Source organism: Sturnus vulgaris, chromosome 1 (assembly GCF_052056855.1).
Source record: "Sturnus vulgaris isolate bStuVul1 chromosome 1, bStuVul1.hap1, whole genome shotgun sequence".
Lineage (NCBI taxonomy): Eukaryota > Metazoa > Chordata > Aves > Passeriformes > Sturnidae > Sturnus > Sturnus vulgaris.
The window spans coordinates 69532170-69559293 of NC_142243.1; the positions used below are offsets into that span (position 1 = coordinate 69532170).

Below are 27124 nucleotides of genomic sequence, written 5' to 3' on the forward strand. Positions count from 1 at the left end.
CATGGACATGGAAATAAAGGGCAACTACCGTGATTAAAAAATCCCATCAGATTAGACCCACTGGGCTGCACGCTCACATGGCCACACCAACCCATTTCCCAATCACAACACGGGTCACATGTCACAGCAGGACTCGCTCGAGGTACTGCCATGCTGGCCTCGGGAATTCCTGCTTCATTTCCCCCCCTGCGGGAATCACCGAGCGAGAGCAATACAGTGCTCTAGGAATGAAACTTCCTCAACAGCACTTCTCACTGAAAGCATCATTGTGAAGATAAATTTCCTCATGGCTTCATGTCACTGTGAAATGTTGTGATTTTCTCCTGTGCCTTTTTGAAGGCAGTGAAAACCCAAAGAACAAAAGCCAGCAGTCTGAGAAATACTAATTAATATCCATGCTTCACATGAAATCTAAAAATAAAGTGCAGCTTCAACACATTTTGTTGTTAAATGAAATAGTTCTAAAATAAACTGTAAGGACACAGTCCGATGAAGACCCTCCATTCATGAGTCACAGCAATAGAAGCTGAAGACATACAACAATTTTTTACACATCAATGAGCTTATTCCAAACACACACCTTCTCTCCCCACAGCCAGTTATTCCGTTATTGTTAATTTGTTGCTAAAACACAAAACATTTCCAACGGAGGTTGCTCTCTATTCCATATGCCATGAAGAAGCTTATGCTATGAACAGCATCTATTTTCAATAGTTTCAATTTCTAATGGATTAATTGTATTACATTATTCTAACATGAATGCACTGTTGTAGAATTATGTTGCAGCACTGCATTTTGGGTGGCCTCATATAATCTTCACACAGCCACTGGAAATGTCATTAGCACAAAAACCAAACAGCCTCATTAAACATCTTTTTCCTGTAAGAAAGGACACATTAAGAGGCCTCGTTTCACACATTCCATTACAGCTGGCACAGAGGTAAAACAATCCCCAAACGCATTTTTCAGCCCAGCTAAGCAAAGCCCACTTCTTAAACCCTGGAAATGTTCTGCAGCAGATCTCAAGGAAGACATAGTGATACTGCTCTGTAGTGGAATACATGCTCCCCGGGGAGTGATTGTTTCCTCCATTTTTGAGCTAGGAGCTTCCAGTTGGCAATTCAAGTTTAAAAATAGACAATTGCTTTCACTGCCTTCCTTGTACAAATCAGATCTGCTACTTCCGAATGCATTTCCATTCTTTTAATCTCCTTAAAATGACAAATCTGAAAACGCTGACAATTTAAAATAGCAGTAATAGAGACACAAACATCAGCCATTATTTTCCCTTGCTATTAAGTTTCTTCTGCCACCCTAAGCTTTGGGCTGTTTATCTAATTGTGAGGGTGAAAATGACCACTGGGTTTAAAATCTCTGTGAATCCTTGGTTCCACAGCAGTAAGTAGAACAAGGTAGTAAGATACACATGATAGTTTTGCTCCCTCTATAGAATGGCAAAAGATTAAATTTTTTACAAGTTGTCTACAGTTTTGCATGAATTCTGGTACATTTTTCTGGCCAATTTCTCAAAAGACATTAAGAAAATGTCTGTGCATACGAACAGGAGTTATATGCAATCCTGGATTTTTTTTTTCACTTTCAAAATTCAGAATACATCAAGTGTGCAGTTTTGGATCAATGCAAAAAATAGAACTGGGTATGGATTTTAATTTTTATTCAGTCCTTGAACAGAAGCACCGTAATACTTCAACAGACCTAAGATACAAATGTTTTCCTGTCTACCAGGCCATTTTATATTTGAAATTCAGGTTTTTAACTATACTAAATAATATCTAGTTCCAATTCCAAACAGATAAGTACTTTTGCATGAAAACTCTTCTAAGATTCTTCTAGAAAACACTGAAATATAATGATCTTTTTTTTTTTGATTTTTCTTCGTGTAAAAATATTTGCTTCATTCAATGTGCATTCAGGAACAGCAAGTTCCTGCAAAAGGTTGCTTTTCTTCAGACAACAACATCTCGTGCTTCCCTGAAAAAATCACAACACAGTGAATATAACAGCCCTTTCTAACTCTGAAAAGTGATTGCACTGCTGTTTTTTAATAAAAAAAGAGCTCTTTTTTTGCAAGTTTGGACTTAGTTTTGCAACAGTGCCATTTTCTCTCTTCTTCCAAAATCTTGGAAATGATCAGTGATTTTTAGAAATCCCTTAATGCTGTATTAGCTGCTCCAGCACAGCAAAAGTACCTGGCTTGGACCAGCATCCATATCACCTGCTTGCTGTTTCACTTCAAAACCCCTGGGGATTTTACACAGAAGTATTAATAGGATTTGTCATGAAGGAGAACAGGAAGGATTCTGAGGTATTTCAGGCGTCAGGGTGGCTTCAGACCCAGCTACCCTGGAGGGGACACCCTGCTCTTTCTGTGAGCATTAATTCAGAATTCAGAGTTATATTTCCAAGTCATCAGAATATGAGTGCCAGGGAAGGAAAAACCATAATTACTTCTGTTCTTCATATCTAAACCTAGAGACAGTCTGGCTTGAAAGTATAAGAGGAATTGTAACTTAAATATTAATACCTTTCACACGGGATCACAGCAGATATTAAATAAAAATCAGAAGAACAGAACGGGACCATAAAGTGCTTTAAAACAGTTATCCTTGTTAGACAATAATCCAAACAAAAGCACTCATTTCAATGAAAATAGAACCTCTGCAGATAGATGTCAATAACTTGTGAAAAAAACACACCAAAGTCTCTCACCCCATAGACCACCTCCCCAGAAGTATGGGCAGAGGTCAGGGCAGGCATGTCTGCAGGCTGTTTCTCCTTCAGTTTAATAACCTAAGGGTTTTAGATGTAAAAAAACAAAAGGCAATTACTGGCAAAGCAGAAGGTTTAAGAGAAGCACTGGCAGCATATAACTGAATTTCTCCCAACTGGAATGTTCTGGAAAGGAAGGTTCAAAATATTTACCTGTTGTAGTTAGAAATAATCAGCAGTAAGAATCAAGTGATCTGGGTATGGTTTATGAATAACAGTTTCTTTAATTGAACAGCTTTACCACATTTTGTTTGCTTCTTGTTATTCATCAGAAACACCAAAAAATCCTTGCCCGTAAGTGTTACCAATTTAAGCAATCTCCTCTGCTGGCTGGGAGACTTAACTTACATAAACACACTGACATATGATTTTTTTATAGAGTATGTTTTAAAGAAATTCTGGTTGGAAAAACCAAAGCACCAAGGCTTAACAAGTGGAAAAAAAAATTCAGGCACAAAATTAGTATCTTTTTTAAAGCAGATTTTGGGAGTGAGGCAGCTAAAGGTTGGATGAGTCAACTTTGTTGTGGCTAACTTATTAATGGCTTGAGTGAGAGTGAAAGCAAATAGAAGAGCATGTTATACCCATTCCAAAAAGTAAACTGAAAACATCCACATGCTGCTCCCTTTTGTGGCATTGTCCACAGGATTTGGCTTAAATCTTTAGATCCAGAGTGCAGATCCAGATCTATTCCTATTTAACAGAGTAACTGCTAGCAAGAGAAGATTGTAATCTTCTGTACAGATAACTATTAAAAGTTATCTTATAAATAAAAAGTAAACCTAGGCAGCAGACCAATCCACAAACCTGCCTGGAATGTACTTTTTCTCCAAGCCAACTGATGATGCTTGGCTCACAATGGTTTGCCTTTAGGCTCTTTTGGTACTCTGGTCTACTTCAGCCCAGGTCTATCTTTTCCAACTCCCCAGTCCTACGCCTTGAGGCATGCTCTTGAACACCAATCTCAATCTTACCTAAACCAATGAAGGCTTAATTGAAAGAGGAGCAGATCTTCTCTATTCTCAGGGGGGTACCCCCCAAGCATGAGTCTAGAAAGTCTCAGTCGTGTCTTCCTGTGGTCACAGAAGAGGGCATGGCTCACTAGCTCACTCATGGGTTTTGGGATGGCAACTGTGGCACCAGAGGAACTGATGTGTGATCACTGCTCTGTGGAGGAGGATTGTAAGTATTTCTAGGAAAGGAAACTGGGACACAAATAAAAGGAGGTTTCAATGAACCTAGGAGGAAAGGCTGAGTTCAAAATATTTCCTTTTCTCTCTTTAGTATTACTGGTTGTCTCAGAGAACCAACTGCTTGGCAACAGAGCTGCTGAGGAGCTTTTTTCTGACATAGGTCTTTCGCTGCTCATTGTACAGGCTACCAGTGGACCTAACCTAAACACTGCTGAATCCTTTGCTCTTCTACTCACAACTGAGCTTTCTTTACACCCCGTAATTTCTCACCATTTCCTGCTTTTCTCTTGTCATTCAAACTAGTGTCCTTCAAGTACAAGTTACATGTTTCCTTCTCCTGTTTGCCTGAGCACTGCAATTCAGGAAGTAAGGATGGCAGAAGACAGACACACCAATTCTTTAAAATGAAGGCCACCAGAAATGGGAAATGACAAAACAAGACATTTTTCTCAACTCAAACTGCTCCAAGCAACTGAAACACTTCTTTTCTGAAAGGTTGCAAACAGCTGGCTTTCGATGAAAGTAGTGATAAAAACCTTCAATAATATTTCAAGTAGGAGCAGAATCTATTTCCCCTCAAGCTTCTTTATTTCAGAAGCAGGTCCTTCTCCAAAACATCTCCAGGAAATGACATTTCAGCATGTGTACAGCACTGCAATAAAACAGTAACACACTCAGGAACATTTTTCAAGTTCACAACAAGGCGAGCAGAAGAAAATCAAGGTATTAAAAAAAATGACAAAGGTCTAGCAGAGGAGACAGCTTGCTCTCTTGCTATGTGCTTTGCTGATTCCCAGAGAGCCCAGTATGTCTTTCAAAACCTTGACCAGTTTTCTAGAGCCATCCCAGCTGCATCCAGCCAAGGAAATGTGCTTGGGAATAGAAAATTCTGTTTCTTCCTGGCTTCTTCTGCTGTGAGACTGCTCCTTATAAGCTGTAAGAAACCACCCTCTCAACAGAGAGAATCTTGCCATTTGGAAGTTTGCCTGTTCTCCCAACTTTATAATACTTTTCATTTTGTTGAGGGGCCTTGGCCCTGCATGAAATAAAGGTTTCCACACTTCATGTAAAAATCTTAGCTAAGTTAAAAAACATGCAGCATACCTTTGAGTGTAGCATGAATAACAGTTTGGCTTCTTTGTCTAACTCCCTGTATATGGAGCTTCGGTGTTTGGAGAGTTTATGCTGTACTGTGGGAGTCTCATCACCCATCAAAGAACTTTCAATAGGATGTTCTGTGATAAAATGATTTGCAAACCTGACACTGAAAACCACTTTGTTCTGGTAGGAACTTCTGTCCAGGAGGAGAATTACTGTGAGAATTAACTTGTTTCTGCTCCTGCTGTGGTACACTGGTGTCCTCCATAGAGTGTAATCTCCCTGTTTTTCTGAGATTATGCCCAGCCCATCAGTGTGAATGAAAGCCCATCTTTCATTCACAGTACACATTTTTTATATTTCCTTAGCACATCACTTTCCAGCAGAAGAGGTCACTCAGATCAAACCCAATGGCTCATCTGGTGCTCCCTATCTGCAAAGAGATCACCCTATCCGTGATCTTTTCTACCTGCTCTGGCTGTTTTACGAAATACCTGATGATGATCTCACAGAGAAACCAGCTGGAAGGCAAAGGCATGAGATGGCTGCATCAAACCCATGACTCTTGCCTTTGTTACCAAGTCACCACCAAGGCAATGTCAGATTTTGGACCCATCTGCAGTGTCACTACAGGGATACCAAAACCATCGTAAGCTATAAACATATAAAGTCTATGAAACATGAATGTCCTTTTGACCTTCTGCTTGTCAGAGACAATACAATAACAAAGATGGAGGATGGGGGACTTACCATGCTCCAATATCACAATTTGAGTACTGATGTGCTGAGAGGAGTAATATATAATAAGCATAATATTGAGGTCCTCCATCAATCAAATTATATACTGTGTCACCTTATGCAATTACCAGGTGTCAGAAGACAGCTTTTTCTATTATCTGAAAGGTTTTTTTGCTCATTGACTGCTGAACTGTATTTTAAAACATTCATGTCTGAATACATACGTAGAGCTTTTAGTCTGATAAAGATATGGATACAAAATGTTAGCACTTGGAAATACCAAGAAAAAGGCAAGCTTTCAACCTTACATATCAGCCTGACTCTCTCTTTCTTCCTGTCCTCTCCCAGAGAAGAATCTCCCATTAATTTCAGAGGAAATTTCATCAGATTAGGCCATGCTTTTTGACCCTTACTACTTTTGACATTAAAAATAATTGAATCCATTGTTGCAGCAAATAAGGGTCTAATAAAATACTTGTATTAGTATCTATTTTTTAATAATTACTGATGTTCTATGCAGGTGGGAAAGCTTGGGTGCATGCCTGTAGGACACTAATGGAAATGTTCTGTTTTTTCCAAGTGTCACATTTATCAGTGCACTAGGAGAAAATAAGCCTGTATTATGAAGTTTCATGCTGGCTCTCATTATGCCATCTCACAGGCTTGTCCTTTGATTTATTATAAAGATTAAACATATTTTCTCAGGGAGATCAGAGGTACTAGACAAAAGGTCATGGAAACCCTGGCAGAAAAATGCTAGTTTTCCACGTGTCAAATCTTTTGTACTACACATCCAAAGTTCAACCAATGCTTTTTAATTGCTGAAGGGCCTTGTAGGATGCTGGTGGATTCCTGTTCCCCAGTGCTGGGGATGATGGAAACTATGAGATCCCAGCTCTTGCACAGTCTGGAAGTAAATCTCTATCCCTGCCTTCTACAGGGTGCTCAGCAAATTTGACATCTTTGTCAATTTTGCTGCAGTTAGTAGCAGGGGAGCTGACAGGAAAACCAATTTTGCAGAGCAGCTGCAGGATACTGTTAACTTACTGGAAATGAAAATTTTTCTAAAAAAAAAGAGAAAGGTTTTAGATTCAGCTGAGATCAAACCCAGTACTGTGACTGACAAATGTTCCTGGAGACCCAACTTTTAAATTGGTTTTTCAGACACTGAACTCATTGTTACTAGAGGAGAAGATATGCTGGCATGTCTGGTAAAACTTCCTATTCCTCTGAGAAGAGAAAATACATGTCTTCAGTCTGGTTTTAATCGCTGTGTACTTCCCAAATATTTTGGTAATGAGGCAAATCTAAGCAATGCTTCTTGTAATGCTCAGAAAAAACTATGGAGCCATATTCCATCCATCTTCAAATCAGTCAGTCTAGCCACAGCAGTATGCAACTCAGCCTCATCAGCTGGAGCTGCAGAAACCAGAAAAATCAACAGCAGGCAAGCTTTGGCAACACATGGTACCTCCTGAACAGCTATGGTTTTTCTCCTAGTTGTAACCAACCAAGTGAGCATGCTGAAAATAGATTCAAGGCAGTTATCACTACAATGTCCACATATCCCTATGAGATAAATAGTTTTCAGGGAAATCCTGCTACACTACACTCTGGTTATGACCGATACAGAACATGAAAGACAAGTCTTTTGTTTTGCAGAAAGATGTCACTTTTGGTGACAATAGCTTCTCAGCTGTCAAGTCAAAAGATCCGATCATCAGTCAGAGTGATATAACCTATTCCAGTTCATTAGCTTTTGGCTGACAATCAGAAACCAGCCTGAACAGCACACAGTAAAGAACTCATTCAGGTACAAACCCTGAAAACACTTATTCTGCATTTAGACCCATTCAAGAGTTCACACTTAGTTAAATGAGATGTCTCATCCCATTGTGGGCCATTTTCCTGAGCACAGGATTTGGGGTGCCACAGATAAACCCAAGTACTATCTAAATGCTTCCACTGTGTAATACACAGAGTAGAAAAGCAATTGGATTGTAACTCAAGCCTCTTCTGGCACTTGAAGGAGCAAGATACTCACTGCTTTCGTTCTAATGAGAACAATTAGAAATCTTGAGAAACTCCATGTTTTCTCACAGATAATCCAGGCTAAAGATTTGCAGAACTACATGTAGTAACTATTGGCCATCATGAAAGAACAAAGAAAAGAAACCTTCTAAATAGATTGCAAAGCTTTCACCACATGCACCAGTGTCTGGATGTGGGTTTCTTGTTCAAACCAACATTATAAACATTATATTAACATTATAAACCCACTCTTTTTTTCAGTTTTCCATATTAATAAAAAGGGATCTTGCACTAGAACTAGTGTGAGAAAGCAATGGCAAAAGGAGGGGTGTGGCAGGAACTGAGATTCAGTTTTCTCAAAAAAGACAAGGGACACATCCTTCCTGCCCAATTGAATGAATAATTCCTGGTTATGCAAGTTACTCAAGACAATATCAACCTCATGTATTTTTCTCACTCCTTTATTGGCACTCACAGGACCTTAAATGTGGCGAAATCAACCACTAGCATTACCTTTTCATACTGCTTTTTCTTTTATTCATAATCTGCTGAATCAATATTCAAAGATCTCTTCTGGGTTAGACTCTAGCTCTAGTAGCAAAACCTGAAAATACAGCTTTGGTGAGCTGCTGCTTTAACTGTAGTGTACCCAATGTGTTGCTCTGGGCTTTATAAAGAAAAACTTGGTAACAAAGTTAAAGATCTCTTAGAATCTGATGAATCTCTCCAAGCTAAGCTTCAAGAGTTGAAATACATATAAACTGAGGCTGTATTACAAATTTTCTACCTTGATGAGCAAAAAGTTCCAGATTAATAAACCGACCCCAATGCGACTGTTACCTGCTGAAGTGTGCTTAAATTTTTCACTCTTCTTCTTCCTCCATTTCCATGGCTTAAAAATTCTCCCGAGAGTGGCAAATTTGCTCCTTCTTCTGATTGGAGGCGTGTGAGTCCCAGGTACTAGAGAATCTGAACGCATTGCAGCCAGTCTTTCCACCTCTTCAGCTGTGATTTCAGCAAGAAAAAGAGAAAAAAACAAGGAAGGTGGGAAGTGAAAAAAAATGCTTTAATAAGTTATCAGAAAACCACACAGATGGCCAAAATTTTTCACAGACACAGAGAAAAGTAACAAAGGGAAAAAGTTGTAGTCCTTCCTGTTTTAACATTATTTTATTTTCTTTTAGTGAAATCATTAATCTACTGTAAAGAACAGTAGTAACAGCAAGATTCAACAAGAATATGGGTTATTATGTTATAAAAGTTATGACTTTTAACAAATTGTTCTACATCACTCTAGACAGCTGGCAGTTCAGCCATCAGCCATTCCTGGGGAAGTGTGACATAGACTGGGGAACAAAAAAAAAAGGATGCAATATAATTTAAAATAAATATTACAAGGAGGTTTTTTTATTGCAATGGAAAGAGACATTTCCTTTAACTAATATTTATTAAGAGCAAGGACCCTGATAAATAACAGCCCTTTGGTACTATACTGTGTCCATTAAGATTGCTTGGGTTACAAAAAGGGGCCACATTAGGAACTTCCTAGTGAGAGAGATGGTGCTAAAAAATCATAGGATCATAGAATGGTTTGGGATGAAAAAGACCTCTCAGATCGGGTCCAGCTGTTAACCCAGCACTGCCAAGTCCACCCCTAAACCACATCCCCAACTGCCAGATCTACACATCTTTTAAATCCTTCCAAAGACAGTGACTGCACCACTTCCCTGGCAGCCTGTTCCAACCCTTTACAGCCCCTTCCACGAAGGAATTTGTCCCAATATGCAATCTAAAAGCTCCCTGGTGCCACTTGAGGCCATTTCCTCTAGTCCTACTACTGGTTACCTGGGAGAAGAGGCTGACCCCAACCTGGCTACACTCTCCTTTTATGTAGTTCTAGAGAGTAATAAGGACGCCCCTGAGCCTCCTTTTCTCTAGGCTTCCTTAGATACTCATGATAGGACCTGTGCTCCAGAACCAGCCATCCTCCAGCACCTCAGTGTCTTTCAGTGTAGTGAGGTGCCCAAGTCTAGCCCCATTTTTCTGCCCACTCACTGCCCTCCAATTCTTATGCTTAGCTTTTAACATTCAAACTTTAAATTTTGGATTTTAGTACAGTCCTCGGTGGGGGCTGAATTCCCTTGAAGGGGATAGAGGTTTTCATTGAGCTTCTATTCTTAATATTTCAGTTATCTGCAACCTTTACACTGTAATACATCATGATAGTCTCAAGACTGAAAAAACTCCCAAAACCCTGAAGAATTTAAATTACTCTTCCTATCTAATGAGAATAAGAGAAGTCTGGGGATGGTCATTTGACATAGTAATATTGCATGGTCCCTCCATCTCACATTTGCAAGGCAAAATTTATGCTGATAGTTTTGGGAAATAACATCTCTGTCATTAGAGGCACAGAGAGAGGAAAGCCAGGACCACAAAGAAAACACCAACAGAGGAAGGTATCAGCAACAAGAGAGGTTCTCTCTGTGCCACAGCTGCCAGGGATGCAAGAGGGTCTCCCTGCCTTGGGCTGAAGCATGCAGCTCTCTTCCTAAAAAAGAAATCTGCATAGTTCAATCAACATACAAATGGGGGTTTTGTGTGTGTTTTTTATTTTATTTATTTTATTTTTGTTTTTAAACAATTTTTTAAAGTTGTTGTTGGTGTTTGTTTTTCGTTTTTTTTAAGGGATACAATTTCCCAGACTTGTGACACTGCCACTAATACTGATTTGAGTGGTTTGCACACACAGTTGGGATCCATAAAGACAGGATGCAGACTGTCATCTCTCCTGCTCTGAAGACAATAGCCCAGTGTTTCTATTCACCTCTAATATTTTAAATATTAACCTCAGGCATGAGCATGGGCTCAGGAACCTCAGCAAGAACACTGCTTTGAAGGGATGAGCACGCCCACTCCACACTGACAGAATCACCAGAGACTATGGCTGGCAAATTCTTATGTATCTCAATGGAAATTTTCTTAAGGCTTTAAGTGAGCCAAATTTAGGTTGGTTTTCATGGGAACAGCCAGAGACGCATTTCTAACACAAAGGAGGTTTCATTATCAGAACTCCAACTGAACTACTATTTGAGTCCCTCAGGTTTTTGCAAGAAGGTTGGTTATTTTGTTATTGTTCTTTTGTTTGTGTTGAATGTTAACATGCAACATAATCCTTTTTTTCCTGTAAAATATCAATGCCAGATACAGCTGCCTGTAACTTTCCAAAGAAGAAAAAGCTAGCCAGCAAGATAGAGTGAGCCCAGATGTTTCAGTTGAAATGGTTAAAAACTGCTATTCTTTGGGGTAATGGAGAAAAAGACATTTCTGAGAACATCTCTTTTCAATTTAAAGCAGAGGGAATAAAAGATAATCCAGCCAAAGCATTTCATTCTGTTCCAGCTCTTTGTGCCTGACTGCCTGGAGAAATACCTTCTTATCCAAAGAACCCATTACAAGGCTCTGTCCTGTACAGGGGCTGGGACATGCTGTATCAAGGCTGGGAATTGCCTGGTTATGCTGAATAAACCATATGGGTGAAAACAAGAGGAATTCAGACATTTCCTTATACTTTGTGATTTCACTGGAACCTGCTAGGCCTCAAAGACAAGCACAAGGTACAGACCACTGCCCTCTATATGCAGATCCAAAGGGACCACTCCTTTTCCCCTTCCTCCATTTTTGAGATGCCTCTAGTTCAAGCATGTAAGACCCCATTGTGCTACAGTGCTGTGATTTTTTTAGAGATGCTGCTAAAAGTAATGGGCTAGTATTGTCTTTGCTGCCTTATTTGGGGGATACAGGAAGTGGCCCATTGAGCAAACTGGGAAGACACACTACTGCTGCTGCTGCTGAATTAGGGTTCCTGCTAATAAACCTACAACTGAAACATATTGAAATTCCTCTTGCTGCTCACCCTCTCCTTTCCACCATCACTGAGCCAAGATCTCTGCTATCCAGGTGCCTTGTTATGAAATCTCAGAGCTGCAAAGACTTCTCTTTGCTAGCTGGTCCTTACTGGTATTGCTGAGGCCATTTCCTGGAGAACTGACACCCCTCAAAGACACTCTCCTTTCACAACATACACACAACTCTGTCTAACACCAGCGGCGCTCTCACTGCCCCTGGGGAAGCTTTTCCCACTCAGGCTAAATGAGTATGGATTTACAGTCAGGCAAAACTAACACTGGAATAAAAAAGAATTTACCCAGAGGGTGGGTTCACTGAAAGCTAAACACAGTGTCAAAACCATTTCCATATTTTAACTGCTCTTCCCTGAATTTCAGTATTGTCTCACACACGAATCTGTGGCCTCAGAGTCCTGCAGTGCCTGGCATCAGTCATTAAAGTGTCCCTTCTCCTTCATCCTCTCCAAACACACACAGAGTTCCAAGCTAATGCAAGTAACAGTTCTTTTTCCTTCTCATTCGCATTTCTCAGAAGGACATGATTTTTTTTCATGAGAAATGGTCTCAAGAGCACTGCTAATTCAAAGCATAATAATCACTGGCTAGGAATAAACCACATTAGCATAAAGCCATGACAGTTTTAATACAGCAAGAATAAAAGCAGACCACGATGCAAGAAGCAAATGCCAGAATTCTGCGCTCTTCTCTGCTGCTGCATCTTTTGCTCAAGTTGGCTGGATTTCCCTGCCTTTTTGGCTCATAATAACTATTGACTGGCTGTGGGCTGCGACACCCACTGCTGACAGCAGGCTCCGTAGGCTGATTTCACACCTTTGCTGTTCCCAAAAAAGCTGGTACTTGCAGGAATGGAAAGTAACCCAGACCTTGCACTCTTTTTCTTTTTTTTTTTGCCTTCAAAGAGGAAAGCAGTCCCAGCAGTCCCAGCCTGATCAGTCTGTTGCACTGGGAGAGGGAACTGCTGTGTGCATTAGTACCTGTAGTCACACTGCTGAGATCTCATCTTGACGCTGGTGCCATAAATGTGATGTTTACAGGTTACAGGTGCTGCTGATACTCAGTGCTTTTGGGAGCTTGTTCTCTTTTCTTCCCAGGATCTGAGAGATCTTTCTGAGACACAAAGAAATACTGGGACCTGCACTCATGGCACGAGGGTGATGCACTCCCCTCCCACTTTCTTCTGTCCAAGCTGCCATTCCAGACTCAGTAATGGGGAAACCAAACTTGAGAGTTTTTCATAGGCTGTTTTGCTGTGAGATAGCTCTCAAGATTTTACTGTAATTCTTAATACTCCTGAAGTTCATATAGACTTTTTACAGGGCTTAAGCAAGACTTGGGGTTTTAGTGAAAAAAACCCCACCACAAACTGAAGTACTTTGCATCCAAGTAATATATATATATATATATATATATATATATATATATATATATATATATATATATATATATATATAAATTACATGTTTGAAACATATTACAAAGAAAAGAAGAGGCCAACCATTTTGGACCTATGCTGTAGTACTTATGATTTTCCCACATCATTCAGTAGGGTGTTGATCTCCAGAAGATCCAGTAAGAGACAACATAGGGGTCACCTACTTTTTGGATTTGAGGAGCATAGCATGCAGATCAAAGGCCCTCCCAAACCCAACATAATTTATGAAGTTTTTCGGAGAATTAAAGCCAGTTTTGTTATTCCCACCACAGTCTGGGAATCACTTCATCTATTAATGTTGCTGATATGTAATACCATAATATCCATTATTCCTAAATTCCATTTTAGGAAAAAATCCACTGTTACTGCATTTAGGCACAAAGAGCAATTTCATTGCTGAAGGTTAAAGCCCACCCATCCCACTGGTGGTATTTAATATTACCTTCCTCACTGGTAATCACACCAAGTTCTCTCTCAGACCTTTCCTTAACATTCATCTTTCATAATCAGACATATGATTATCTTAACAGGAAATTTACTTCACATAGATAGATTTTAAGTCTTCCTAGGAAGCTCCAATTTGTACAACACGTCTGTACTAACAGGCTAAAAATGATCTTGGCCCTAAAGATGCAATTAACTAAATGTGTCATATTATTCAGTGACAAGAACGCTATATAAATAAAATCCCCTAACATAATACTATTATTGCCAATCCACATCCAGCCAGTCTTTATTCTGCAGATAAGTTTCCAACAAACTCCCGTTGCAAGGTTTCTTTTGAACTTGCACCCCAAATATCCTTCACTTCAGACTGCATGGACCTTTTTCTAGCAGCTTTGTTCAACACAAGATGTAGACACACCATATGTCTTTTTGAAATGACAGGAAACCTGAACAATTCCTCTAATTGCTGAGCACTTATGTCTACTCTTTACCCAAATGGAAACACTTTCAATTAAAAAACCACCTTGTTTTTCTTTCAGGAAAATGGCTTATTTTCTGCTTTTCTATTATCTTATGTTCAGTTGTTTCCCTTTAATTTCCTTTTGCACCTGGAATTAATTTCCATCAGCCTTGCCTTTACTATGTGAATTACCCATTTAAACTTCTCCTAACTTCACAAAGGTCTGTTTTCCAATGAAAGACAAGGCATGGCACACTGCAGTCTAAACGCAGTCTTGCCAAATGAGGATGATTACCTATGTGGTGGAGAACAGTTCCCACTGGATGTATGCATTTGCAGTGGCAGTGAGTTGGCATAGTGATTTTATGAGCCGTGAAGAGCCTGTCAGTAGCCTTCCTCTGCATGCTAAGCAGCACTCACCTGTTCTAAACCCCTGCCAATTATTCCTGCTCCCCAGGTGTGCAGCACTTCCGGCTGTGTCCATGAATGAAGTCTCTCATCTCTTCACCTTGCCTGTTTCAGCACAGGTACCATACCATGGTACAGCTCTGCTCTCAGCTACAATCTCTCAATCACAGTCTATTTATTTCTCTTGTCGGCACAGAAGCGCAGAGAATAGTTTTGGAAGTCTAATCCCTCTAGGACCCTGCTTTTGACTCATCCCCATTTTGACGTAAAACTTAAATTATTCATGCTGATTGCAATCTGAAAGCCACTTTTTAAACTTCTGCAAACTACACTGCACTGAATGCATCACTCTAAACATGTCTTTGTTGATATGAATTCTCTCAAAACACTAAGTATTTTCTGTTTCGCAAGTTAGTACATAAGATTTTGACTTGCAACAAAAACACTTTATCAGGTTATGTCACCAGTAGCTATATAATCTCTTCCTATAAACCCTGCAACTAGAGAAAATAAGGATTTTTAGATTTCTTTACTATCAATTGTTTTGTGTATCCTTTATTGCTCTTATTACTCACCAGGTTTTCTATCTCTTATGCATTTATTTCATATAGATTCAAGGCTAAATCAAATAAACAGTACAGTCACGTGCCCAGAGACTGGAGCAGACACCACAAGTCTATCCTGGGCATCACACACAATATCTGGAGACTCAGAAGGTCCAAAATAGGACTCAAAGCAGCCACTACAAGTGGAACACATCCAAAAACCAACCAAGAGAAAAACAGGGCCAGCAAAAGCAGAGGAGATCTCACACTGTTCTTGGGCCTACAGTTCCATAGGTGCTCCAGTGAAAAAATTCAGCTTGAAAAGAAGGGATATTTTACCCTACCTAATTGACAAGCAGGGGAGAGATGTACAATTTGTGCTTTTAAGAAGGCAGAGGAGGTAAGATGAGATGCAAGGACTTTTCTGTTAGAGTAGGCAGAGAACTTACTTGGAAGAAAGGAGAATCATGAGGTCACTTCCATCTTCCCCTTGAAAAGGCTTAAGCCCACATCTCTGATTTTCCTGGGGAACACTACTATACTTCATACCATGATGGATGAAGGAGCACATCTATCCAGATAAAACTGTTATTTTAAAGAATTCAAGACCTACTGGATTTGAAATAAAGCATTAGCGATAGTTAGGACATTGATCTGCCAGCACAAACACCCTTCTCCCAACACTATTCCTGGGCTTTACTGTGGGTTCTTTACTGCTTCACTTAGGTATTGAAAGAAACTACTGTTCATAGCTGTGATCTGTTGAGAGCCTGATCCTGCCCTGTTCTGTACAAAGGAGAATAAAGAGGAGTGATGATATTGCTTCTCATTGTCCCTTTTTTTCACTTCTGGTAGGGGAACTTCTGTTTGAGGCATGAGGGGAGAGATGAGAGGTGTGGTGCTGCCTCCTACATCCTTTCCCCAGAAAGCAAAAGCAGGAGAGTACAGATGTGTAGATGGAGCCCTGTTAGCAGAGCTTGATGGCCATCCAGGGAGATGGATCCATGTTTCAGCCTGTGAAGAACTGCCATAAAAATCTCATGCTCTGGTGTAAATGTCAGCTACAAGCAGAATTTCTAATCTAGAGCGTTGACTCCAAGGTAATCACACTGTCACACTAAAAGCTCACCTGGCAGAGAGCATCAGAAGAGTACTGCTCTTCAAAACTCTTTTAAAGGTATCTTGCCACGAAGGAGACTAAATCTCACAACACCAAAAAACTCAGAGGAGAAAGCTGAGCACAACTCATACCCACAGAACTACTGCAATCCAAGGCTCTAACATTATGTAAAACAAATGAAATGCTATGAGGCATAAGAGTTGCAGTGGGGTTTGTGACTCTCACCTTATAAGTGGGCATCAATCACTGGAACATTAGTAACTCCTCCAATACATGTTGAGCTGGTTTGGGCTGGGATAGAGTTTATTTTCTTCATAGAAGCTCATACGGAGCTAAGTTTTAGATTTGTTATCAACACTGAGAAGAGTGTTGATAACACAGGGATGCTTTTGCTGCTGCTGAGCAGGGCTTGTACAGTGTCAAGGCCTTTTCTGTCCCCACATGGCTGCAGCAGCAAGGAGGCTGGGGATACACAGGGCGCTGGGAGGGGACACAGCAGGGACAGCCAACCCTGACTCACCCAAGGGATATTCCAGACCATACAGTGTCATGCTCAGCATATAAAGCTGGGGGAAGAAGGAGGAAATGTTTAGAATGATGGCGTTTTCCTTCCCAGGTCATTGTGATAGGGCTCCCTTATCTAGGGATGGCTGAACACCTTCCTGTCCACGGCAAGCAGCAAAGGAATTCTTTATTCTGCTTTGCTTGTGCAGGCAGCTTCTGCTTTATCTATTTAACTGTCTTGATCTCAAGTAACAAGTTTTCTCACTCTTCCTCTTCTCTCTCCCTCATTCTGCTGGGGGAGAGTGAGCGAGTGACTGTCTGGGGCTTAGCTGCAGACTGCAGTGAAACCATGACACATATGGACAGGACTAGGCACCATGGCTCAGGAGTCCTAGATGGATCCCTGCAGACACTTGGGATGTCAAGCAATCTGATTTGTCTTTCAGTCATACCCAAACTTACCAACTAGAGTTAAGTCCCATCCATCACAGCTAAAGTTCTTCCTGAAAGTGAAAGCTACCGACAACAGAGAAGCTGTCTTCCTTCCAGCAAATCTTTAACCCATTCAACAAGAAAAAACAAAATTGAAGCCCAGGTTCTTTCAACTCCTAAATATATCCCGATGAAGAAACAGTGCAAAACATTTTTCCTATGCTTGTTTCAGCTTGCTAGTGATTTAAACTATCTTCTTGAAGGAGCTGGTAATGATTACATTTTCATGGTTGGATTTCTCTCTTAAACCAGCCTGAATTACAAATTCTACTCAGCTGCAAACCACAAAGCAATCCAAGAAAAGGACTGAGTCCACAAAAGCCCATGGGTTTGTTGCTCACATTTTACTAGGCTTCTCTTAGTGGGTGACAATTTTCTTAATTGCCATGTGGACAGAGGAAGACACAGTTGCTCACATAGCAGAGCACCTTGGCTCTACCAGTCCTTGCTGAGAATCAGAGAAGTTCTCCACCCTTCTAAAAATAAACCACTAGTGCAAAAGGCTAGCTGTTTATTTTCAGAAGTCCCATAAAAAAAATTTGAATACTTCTAAATTTCTTAGGGGATTTCTGATGTCCTAAACAATTTCTGATATTTTTATTTTGAAAAAGAAGTAGGACTAGCTAATATTTTACCTTTATTTTACTAAAAATGTGTGCTTTAGAAGGCATATCTTTATATTTTTCGGAAACCTGAGAGAGGCATGTCCTCTTAAAAGTAATCCTATTCAGAAAATGCATTGCAAACATTAAACTTCCTAAATACAATGGTACCATCTCACCACTATCATCATAAAGATAAAAAATTGAGTTTTTAATTACTGTAATGGCTGGGAGAAGAGGAAAAAAGCGCCTAATTTAAGAGCTAGAAAGTTCAAACCATTCCCTTGTAAACTCTGTACTCCTTCCCTTAGGAGAAAGAAACTCCGTTTCTGTTCTTTAAAGAAGTTGATAGGAAGTTGGCCAAGAGGAAAGGAGTAATTATACCAAATGGCACATGGATAATGAACCTGAATATGAGTTTAGAAACATCCCTCAGTGACAGCCTAAAAAACAGCAAAAAATAGCAAAATAAAAGTTTCATTGGACTATGAAAGGAGACAGTCTGTTTCCATGATCAGGAATTTACAATAAATACTAAATACTTTTGCTTTGAGTACCTAAGTGCAGCAATACCCACGGTCTTTGCTGATTGTCATTATGATGAGAACTTTTTTGTATATTCAAATGATAGTTGGTTTAGACCCTCAGCTGTGGTGAAATATCTGTTTAGTCCTTACAGTAGATGCTTGAGTTTCAAAGATGAATATTTAAAGGGGACAAAAACATCCATGATTCCTTTAAGGTCATGAATAAAGCATGTGGCTTTGTTGCTGTCTGAAACACAGTGAGTATTTCTGTGTGTTTTTCATAGCTATGATTTCACTTTTTTTACATCATCTTTTTTAGCATTAATTTCTGGGGTGTCCTATGGTTGCTGAGCTCTGCAGGATATTGCTCTTGCTCAATAGATTTATAGGAAAACCTGTGGTTTCTAAAAAGCTGCTTCTACTTTGAAAAAAAAGATGGTGCCCATAAGGTAATCAAATTGGTATATCTACCTAGGAAATTTCACAGTCAAAGGAAGGACCTATGCACGTAGCTTCAAGCTCATGAATTATTCCAAGTCCAGCAATCAGAAGAAATAGCTCAAAAAATGAGAATGGGTTTAGATCAGAGCTAAGGAAAAAGATACTACAGGGAACCAAGAAAACACAATCACAGAAAAAACTCTGAAATACTTCCAGATGCTTTATGCTCTGAAATAATGCTAGCAGAAAGAAATGAATGAAATCCTGATTGTAGCACAGCGAATGACAAAGGTCGCAAGAAGTCAAATTACCTTACCCAAACCATCTAGTGACTGGCCAAAGCTGCTGAAGGGTCCTTTCCAGAATGCTAAAATTTCCCTTAAAGAAATTGGCAGAGAAGACATTAGGACATGGTGTGTGACTGAGTGCTTTCCACTCTGTTGATGGGAATGGTGCCTTTCTGTGGTGTTTGAGAGAGGAACCAGTGGCACATTGTGAGCTGCAAATGAAAGCAGAGCATTCAGGAGCACACTGGGATGTACCTATACAGAGCCACTTGGCCATGAAATTGGCAGCAAAGCTCATTTCCAACATCATGAAGGTAACTGATAGGCATTTGCACAATGTTTCATTTAAATCCACCAAAAGGATGAAATTCAACTGAACCCTGACATTTCTTACTATTAAAACAAAGGGATCTCTTTTCACCCCTTCACTGCTGCTACTGGACAAAACAACAAACTGGCGAAATCTGTTTTGCCTACATGCTGAAAGTTTCCTTTCAAAATCATCAAGATTCTGCTACTAAGCAGATGATAAAACAAAAAACAAACAAACAAAACCAACCAAAAATCACCAAATCAAAACAAGAAACCACAATAAGTACAACATAAGCCTTTCTGAGCATTTCTTGGCAATAAAAACTGCCTCTTTCTATATAACCTATGGGGAACAGGTTCTCAATTTTAAGTACTGTTCTCTTTTAGAAGTCTCTACACAACATCCTACAAGTATCACAAATCCTTTTCTGTCAAGTCAAATGTCATATGCTCTTCCAACTAAGCTGGGGTATTTTACCCACAAACCTAATTTTCAAAAGTCTCTTTAGTTAAACAGCATTTTTGTTTGAATTCACAAGTCCAAGACTGTCTTGAACCATGACATCCGGCCGAGTACACTGAGTTTTAGAAGGCTTATGGTAGTGGTCAGATTGAAAAATTTCCCAAGCATTTAGTTAAAAAGGGAGGAAACAAAAAAAAACAGGTATGTGACTGCAGGTACTAACACACAAACATAGAAATGGAACCTGATCTACATGCAATAGTAATGCAAAAATCTGAACTAAATTAATCATAGCAAGTGAGGAACATAATTTGCTTGGTAAACACAGATACAGGTGCTCTAGCTCAGAGCTGCTGAATTTTACAAGTAATGCCCATGTTTATATAAGTCTGTATTTTAAAAAAATTATTTATCTCACTGGGCCCAATGGCCAAGGAAGGCTGACAAAAAGAAAAACAAATGAACGCAACCCCAAAGAAAAATATCACCAAAAAGTATCCTTCTTGAGCCTCTATGCAATGCCAGGAAATGTATTAATGAACTGATGCCTGTCTTGCTGTTTAGTGAACTGGCTGTTCTGCCAACTTGAGATGAATAAGAGAAAGAAGCATCAGTTCACTGGAATTACATGATCTCTGTATTTTCTTTTAGGCTCATGGATTTCTATGCTTAGCACGAGCACATCGAGTTCACAAGGAAAATAGCATTTGACTCAAATGACAAAAACACATAGAAAACCAAATGCACATTAGTAACTAGAGTCAAATAATGCAGGGAAAATGCTGTCCTTATTTGAGACACACAAGAAAGAAAGAAGGAAACACCTCCCAAGTCCTAGCTTGCTAATGCATGTGATTTAGGGGGTGGACTTTGAAGGAGAGGAAGCTACACAGCTGAGCCTCACGAGTCACTCCTTTCTTTACCATTTAAGTATCATGTCTAATTCTCTTCAGTAGCTGCTGGAGGAGCCCAAGTTTGGCTGCTACAGAGCAGACAGTCAGAAACTGCTCTTCTCTCTTCAGATGCTGGAGTAGGCAGCACATTCTGTCTTCAGTGCCACAGCAGATTGCTGGAAGATAACTTCTCATGACTATAAACCCGCAGACAATTATTTTGAAGCTGTGAATATTAATGAAAGCTTTACTCAGCTCACTCTTCTACTTCTCAACAGGGTGCAATTCAAATTCAAATAGGCAAAGTTCCACACAAGTCTCTGCACCTGGCTTTCCCTTCAGGGCGAAACCCAAATTTCAAAACTATTCATCCAATAAAATCAGTGTGTTAGCATAAGGAAAGCATCCTGTTTTCCTGTGTATGGGAGGAGAGGGATGAAGTCTTCTAAATTCTGGTTCCACTTCTGGTTCAAATAGCTTCCACTGTCCGTCCATCCATCCATCCATCCATCCATCCATCCATCCATCCATCCATCCATCCATCCATCCATCCATCCATCCATCCATCCATCCATATGTCTGTGCATCTACACTGCTGACTGCTCAGTCTGTGCTTCTGAATTTTTATCAGTGTTGACATTTTAAGCAGCTTGGAAAGTAAAATGGGAAAGATAAGATTCTATAAAGCACTACAGCAGCATGACACACATACTCTTTATACGAGTTCAATTTCAGATGACACAGAAGAAATAACATTTCTATTTATTTTATTTATTTACTTACTTTACCAAAAGCAAGGGTGATAGAGTCTCCATGTTAAAAATAACATTGGAGCTGCACACATAGAGTTTCAGATAGTGTCAGAATATTGGAAACATCAAAGCAACTGCACCTAGTGCCTGGGGTAAAGAGACAAAAAGCTGGTGCCATAATTCTTATGACATAGACTGCTGACATTAGGGACCATGTCTAAGTCTGTATGGATGTGAATGTATGGATCATCAATACTTTTGAGAAACTTGCTAATACACAGACTGTGGATACAATAGATGACAGTGACATTTCCAGGCCTGGCTCATCTATCAGAATGTAGTTAATGAGTATTCTAATTATTTATCCTAAGACCTCCAATGCATTCAAGTCTGCTTACCATTTCTATCTGTTTATTCTTGAATCTGTATTAAAAGGATAACTAACACCAAGATAACACTAATTGTGTTGCAGCTGAACATTCCTTAGCCTACAACTGAAGATAAAAAATAGTTATCAAAATTTCTAATAAAATTTAGACTCTTGTTTCTTGCCATGACTTGACAGTTTCAGTATTTCCGTCATTACACTTCCGTACTTCCAGAAAATTTAAAATACTAGTAGTCTCTGTTTTTTTCAAACAGATAATCAGCTTCTCTTAGGAGGCAAGGTGAAATAAAAATCATTCTCTTTACTTAAATCTCCCAAGATAAATTAAACAATTGGATCCATTTTAATTTTATTCCCTGCACTTCTATTGCACAAAGCCATTAGACTAATAGCCTGAAAGATGTCATGCAAAAGATGACAGAGGGAAAGCTCCTTCTCCTAAGTAGTGACATGGGAGGGTGTCTACTGAACTGCAGCACTAAACCTGTCATCTTAGCCTTAGGCTGCACAGCTCAGGGCAGGAGGAAGGAAAAGGAAGATCTGAAGTATACCTTACGTCCTTTCAAAATGACCCTATCAATATATACGCTGGGCTCTCCCTGCACAAGGCTGTACATCCTAAATTGCAACACTTGAGATTCGGAAATTCAGTAAGTCATGAAGACTGAATACTTCTGGTTAGGGGCAAAGAAAGGGGCACAGTAATAACAAACCAAGTTACGCAAACCAAGGGTTTGAAGCCTGCAGGTCTCTTGCCCCAGTTTATGTTCTGACTAGGACACTATAAATCATAAATATGCAGAGACCTGCCCTCCTCTTCTCTTTGGACATTTTGGACACAATTTTACTTTTGGGGAAGGGAGGGGGGCATTGGGGAAGGCTGGGGAAATGTTTGTCTTTTATTCCTGAGTCATATCTTCAGACCTTAAAAATTTCCACTGTCTATGCAGAGGAAATATGCAGAGGCTGTCAGTTTGATCTGGCCATCTCTCATTTGTGGTTTCTCTCACTTGGGATGCAGAGCTTCCTTTCAGGGAGGAACACTGCTTGTCCATGAGGGCTCTTTCAACAGCACAGCTTAATGTTGGCTGATGAGCACTGTGATTTTGGACATGTTTCAGGCAGGGTAGCCTGCACATTACCAAGACAGAATGCTATGTCTAGTGGTTCCAAAGTAGATGCAGCAGGTGATATTACAGTGGCTGATTTTATCTTTGATTTAAATAATACCACGTGCTCATTGTTTCTCAGAGCAACAGAAATAACTCATCTTTTGAATCTAAGAGTCTCATTCAAAGGCAAAGGCACTGCTAGATTTGACTCATCTTCAGTAAGCCCAACCAAAAGCCACAAAAGTTAGTGAGAGACGACAGTGGCATGATCAAACATCATCTTATTCCTGTCCACCAATCCTTTTTGAGACAAGGAGACTAAAAGCAACAGACCAGTGAAGATTCATGTCACTTCACAAGAGCAAAAAACCAGCAAGAGGACAGTTTTTCACGTCACAGGGATGGCAAGAACACCATTATTTTCTGAGAAGTGTACAAATCAGAGTCACAAAGGAAAAACAGGGCCTCCAAGTGTGTCCCAACATCACCCCTTTGCAGCTTTGCTGCATTCATTTAGATAACAGCAAACATCACAGTACCATCCAGTTGCTAAGGCACTGAAACACACAGACAAAGCTGGCTTAACCACTGGACACTCTGGTGCTGCCCTTCAGTTACACCAGTCCCCTGATGTTGGGGTTTGGCTAATGGATTTGGGAAGGTGTGTGAGACCTGGCATGATCCATTAAAGAGACTACAAATATATCCAATAAATCTTAGACATCCTGGCAGTCTGTTAGCAAGACGGTACTGCACATACTTATACTGTTATTAGACTGGCTAATTGTGGGCTGAGTAAGGTGTCAACGACAGGAAGTCAAATTTGGTATTGCCTGATTACAAACAAGAAGATCTTAGAGGATACAAAGGAATAGCTATACATTTACTACCACTCACTGAAACAGAACAAGAAACAAAATCTAACAATACAAAAATTGATATAGAAAGCCTACGTCCTCTGCTGAGGGAGCAGAAATTAATGAAAATGTCATAAATACAACAGTATACTCAAAAAAGACAGGTTTTGCTCATCAGTCAAGGAGCCCATAAATGAACTCTGCTGCTTTTAATGATATGATATGATATATAAAGAAAAGGCAAAAAAAAGAGAAGAAAGGGAGAGATATCACATGGTAGAGTACTGAGTCTTCTGATCTCTTCCCTACATACCCAGTATTTCTCTGCTGTTTAGCTTTGACAGGCAGTGACAACATTAATGAGTAAAATTCCAATAATGGTTGTAAAGTGAAGTACTTCCATCTATCCCATTTTTTTCTAAAGAACTGCACGTTTCAAAAAACTAAGAAGCCAAATGAGCAAATCACCTTCTAAGAGAAATAGCTCTAAGCAAGTAAGTGAAGAAGCTGCCCACCTGGGCAAGGACCAGAGAATAGAATAGGACATAGGTGTGGTGGATGTAAAAAAAGGCACAGAAAGCCAAACTTACTCAGCCAGTTTGATACCAGGTGGTTGGAAGTGCTCTCATAATAAGTGTGCAACAAGAACATGCCCCTCCATGATCTATGCCACCATCCACATCTTGACCCTTTTCTACAAATTGCCTCCATACTTTACACATGGAAAAGCTGTGGCCTTTTATGGTTTATCAAACAGATCTGTATTATTTTTCTGATATATGTAACTTGATATAGAAGAATCAAAACCAGGCATATTAATCAAGATGGCAACAAACACTCAGAACATATAATTACTGTTAAATACAGGAAAACCACTGTATTGCTTTCATCATACTTGATGACATTTTAACTGCTTTTTTGAAATTCCAACAAGGAAATGATTTTTTATTGTGTGTTTGGTGTTGCCCCAATCTTTCCATTTAAGAAGCTTACATATACCAAGACTTTAACTTGGTTCTCAGATAGAAAGCAGGATGGTAAAATGCTATCAAAAGATGACAACTGAGTTACAGCATTGGAAAGAGGAGAAAGCAATAAAATGAGACAGAACTGAATCAGACAAGCTGTCTGCTCTCTAAAGACCCAAAGAATTGAGGTGTCTTCTTATCCATGTCATTATGTCAGCACTGTGCAATAAAAATGAGGAGGTGCTGAGCCATCGTGACCAATTCCATCGTCTTTATTGGTTTTGTTCCTAATACTCCTCAAATCAACGACACAGGTATACAGAATTCCCAGAAAAGGTGGCAAACATTTCCCCTGTAAGGACACAGGAGTTTTCACTGGAAAACAAAGAACTTAGTCATCTGCTTGCATAAGCTTGACCCAAGCTTGTGTATACTTTTTCTCCTCATACTATCTAATTTATCAAAGTGAAGACCTTGCTTGCTACCTGTGTTTTTCCTACCATTTCTGCTAATGTAAATTATATTGCAATTTTGGACAAGACATCTTCCAGGGCACTTCAAAGTAAGCTTGGAGCTCTGCTGGGTGACAGCCATGCAAACTTGGCCATGAATTTCCTATTGCCAGCACAGTGTCACCTGGAATGGTACACAACTGACTTATTTTGTGGCCAGCAGCTTTTGCTACAGGCAGTTTAACAGGATATGAGTTAGTCACTACATAGATGCATGTCAGCAGTTAAATGACCTGCTCCCAGCTTCATGATATTTCTTTAGCTTTATTTTGGGACATAAATGTCCCTTCCTCTCTTCCCCCATCACTTTTCTTCAGCTGCAGACTAGCCAACTGAAAGAATTGCCAGTGTTTAAGGAAAGTCTCACATACCAAAGCTTAGCCACTCTAATTTGCTAGTCTTGGCAAATGTGTAAGCCAAGGGGACGGCCTCTTACAGCCTAAATGGACCTTTTTGTTCCTCTTCTCTTCCTCCCCACTCTCTTCCCTGCCTGCAGGCCATGCCCATCTGCAGCAGCACTAATAGATCCCCATTAGTCTCTAGTCTCAGGTCAAACCCACAGGTTACTGATGAGTTTTTGTTAGTTCCCAGTGTGCAAGACAAAGTGCTGGGAGCAGAGTGCTGGGACTTTGCCCCCTCCACTCCTTAGTAAAGGATCATGCCCTTGGGCTTTTGCCATCTGGAAGTCACCATAAGTAGGCATCACACCTTCTTCCTGAAAGGCACATTTATGCTCATCATGCAAAACATCAAGGGCTTGTATCTTCCAGAGCAGAAAGTAATGCTGGTGGAAACAAAGTGTGCCAGCAGGTCATCAGCAACCTGTTGGGATGTGGAGCATCTTTGCTTGATCTCATCAACTTTCTCTAGCATAGCACCATATTCACCCAAATCAAATACTACAGAGTTCAACTGGCAATAATAAACCAATTTGGTTCTATGATCTGTTCTGCAAAGGAGACATATTTCACTCTACAATGAAGCCTATGCCTTTCCCCCTCTGCCTCTTTCTTTATGGTAACTATCTCTCAGGGAGTAAAGACACCCATTGCATAATTGTATCAGCTGTTCAAACCTCAAACATGTTTTTCAGCTTCCCACGCTTCACAACAGGACCAGGTACACTGTTTTTTACCTACTTTTTCCATTCCATGTAGTCTAATTTTTTTCACTCCAAAATATTTTACGATTTTTGACAGGTACCACTGTAAAAGACTGCAATGCCTCATAGGAACATACTGTGCTCACTCTGCAGATGGTAATGGAGAAGCAGTTAACTGTCTGAAATAATGTGAGAATTAGTGAAGTAAAACTTATTTCTATACACATCTCTTGCAGGCCTTACAGTTTGTCTAGAAGATAACTATTTAATTTAGTAATTACTTTTGTGGGAAGCAATACACCTCGGAGACAATCTCTTAAGTGATGCTAAAGCAAATGTTCTCAAAGTTCCTGGTTAAAAGAAATAAGTCTTCCATTCCAGGTGGGAATCACACATGCATACACACACATATACATAAGACCCCATACACAACCCTCCCCTTTTCTATTTGGAAAATATATTTATCTGGAAGCTCTAGAACATAGGCAGTAGCAGACAAACAATTGCTGGAATTCCTACGGCAACAATATCTCAGTCCACGCTGATTTTCAGGCATATATAAGATCTTAGAATAACTTCTGCTTATATAGCAAAACCATGAAGTACAGGAGCACGTAAAAAATAGACTGAATATCAGCTCTGAATGAAACCTTTTGGGTATGTTCATTCTTAATATTTGTACTTCCATTACACTTGAACCTAAAGACCCTAAAAACCTCGA

At 39.8% G+C, this 27124-nt stretch overlaps 1 protein-coding gene across 8 annotated transcripts in view; it reads right to left on the reverse strand.

Moving 5' to 3' along the window:
• Positions 1–27124, reverse strand: part of PHACTR1 (phosphatase and actin regulator 1) — a 297967-nt gene that overhangs the window by 109143 nt on the left and 161700 nt on the right. For all 8 annotated transcript variants that reach the window (XM_088169389.1, XM_014878573.2, XM_088169414.1 and 5 more), the window contains one exon: positions 8691–8855. In XM_088169389.1, the coding sequence (XP_088025515.1) occupies positions 8691–8855 (165 nt within the window). The remainder of the gene's footprint in view (positions 1–8690; positions 8856–27124) is intronic.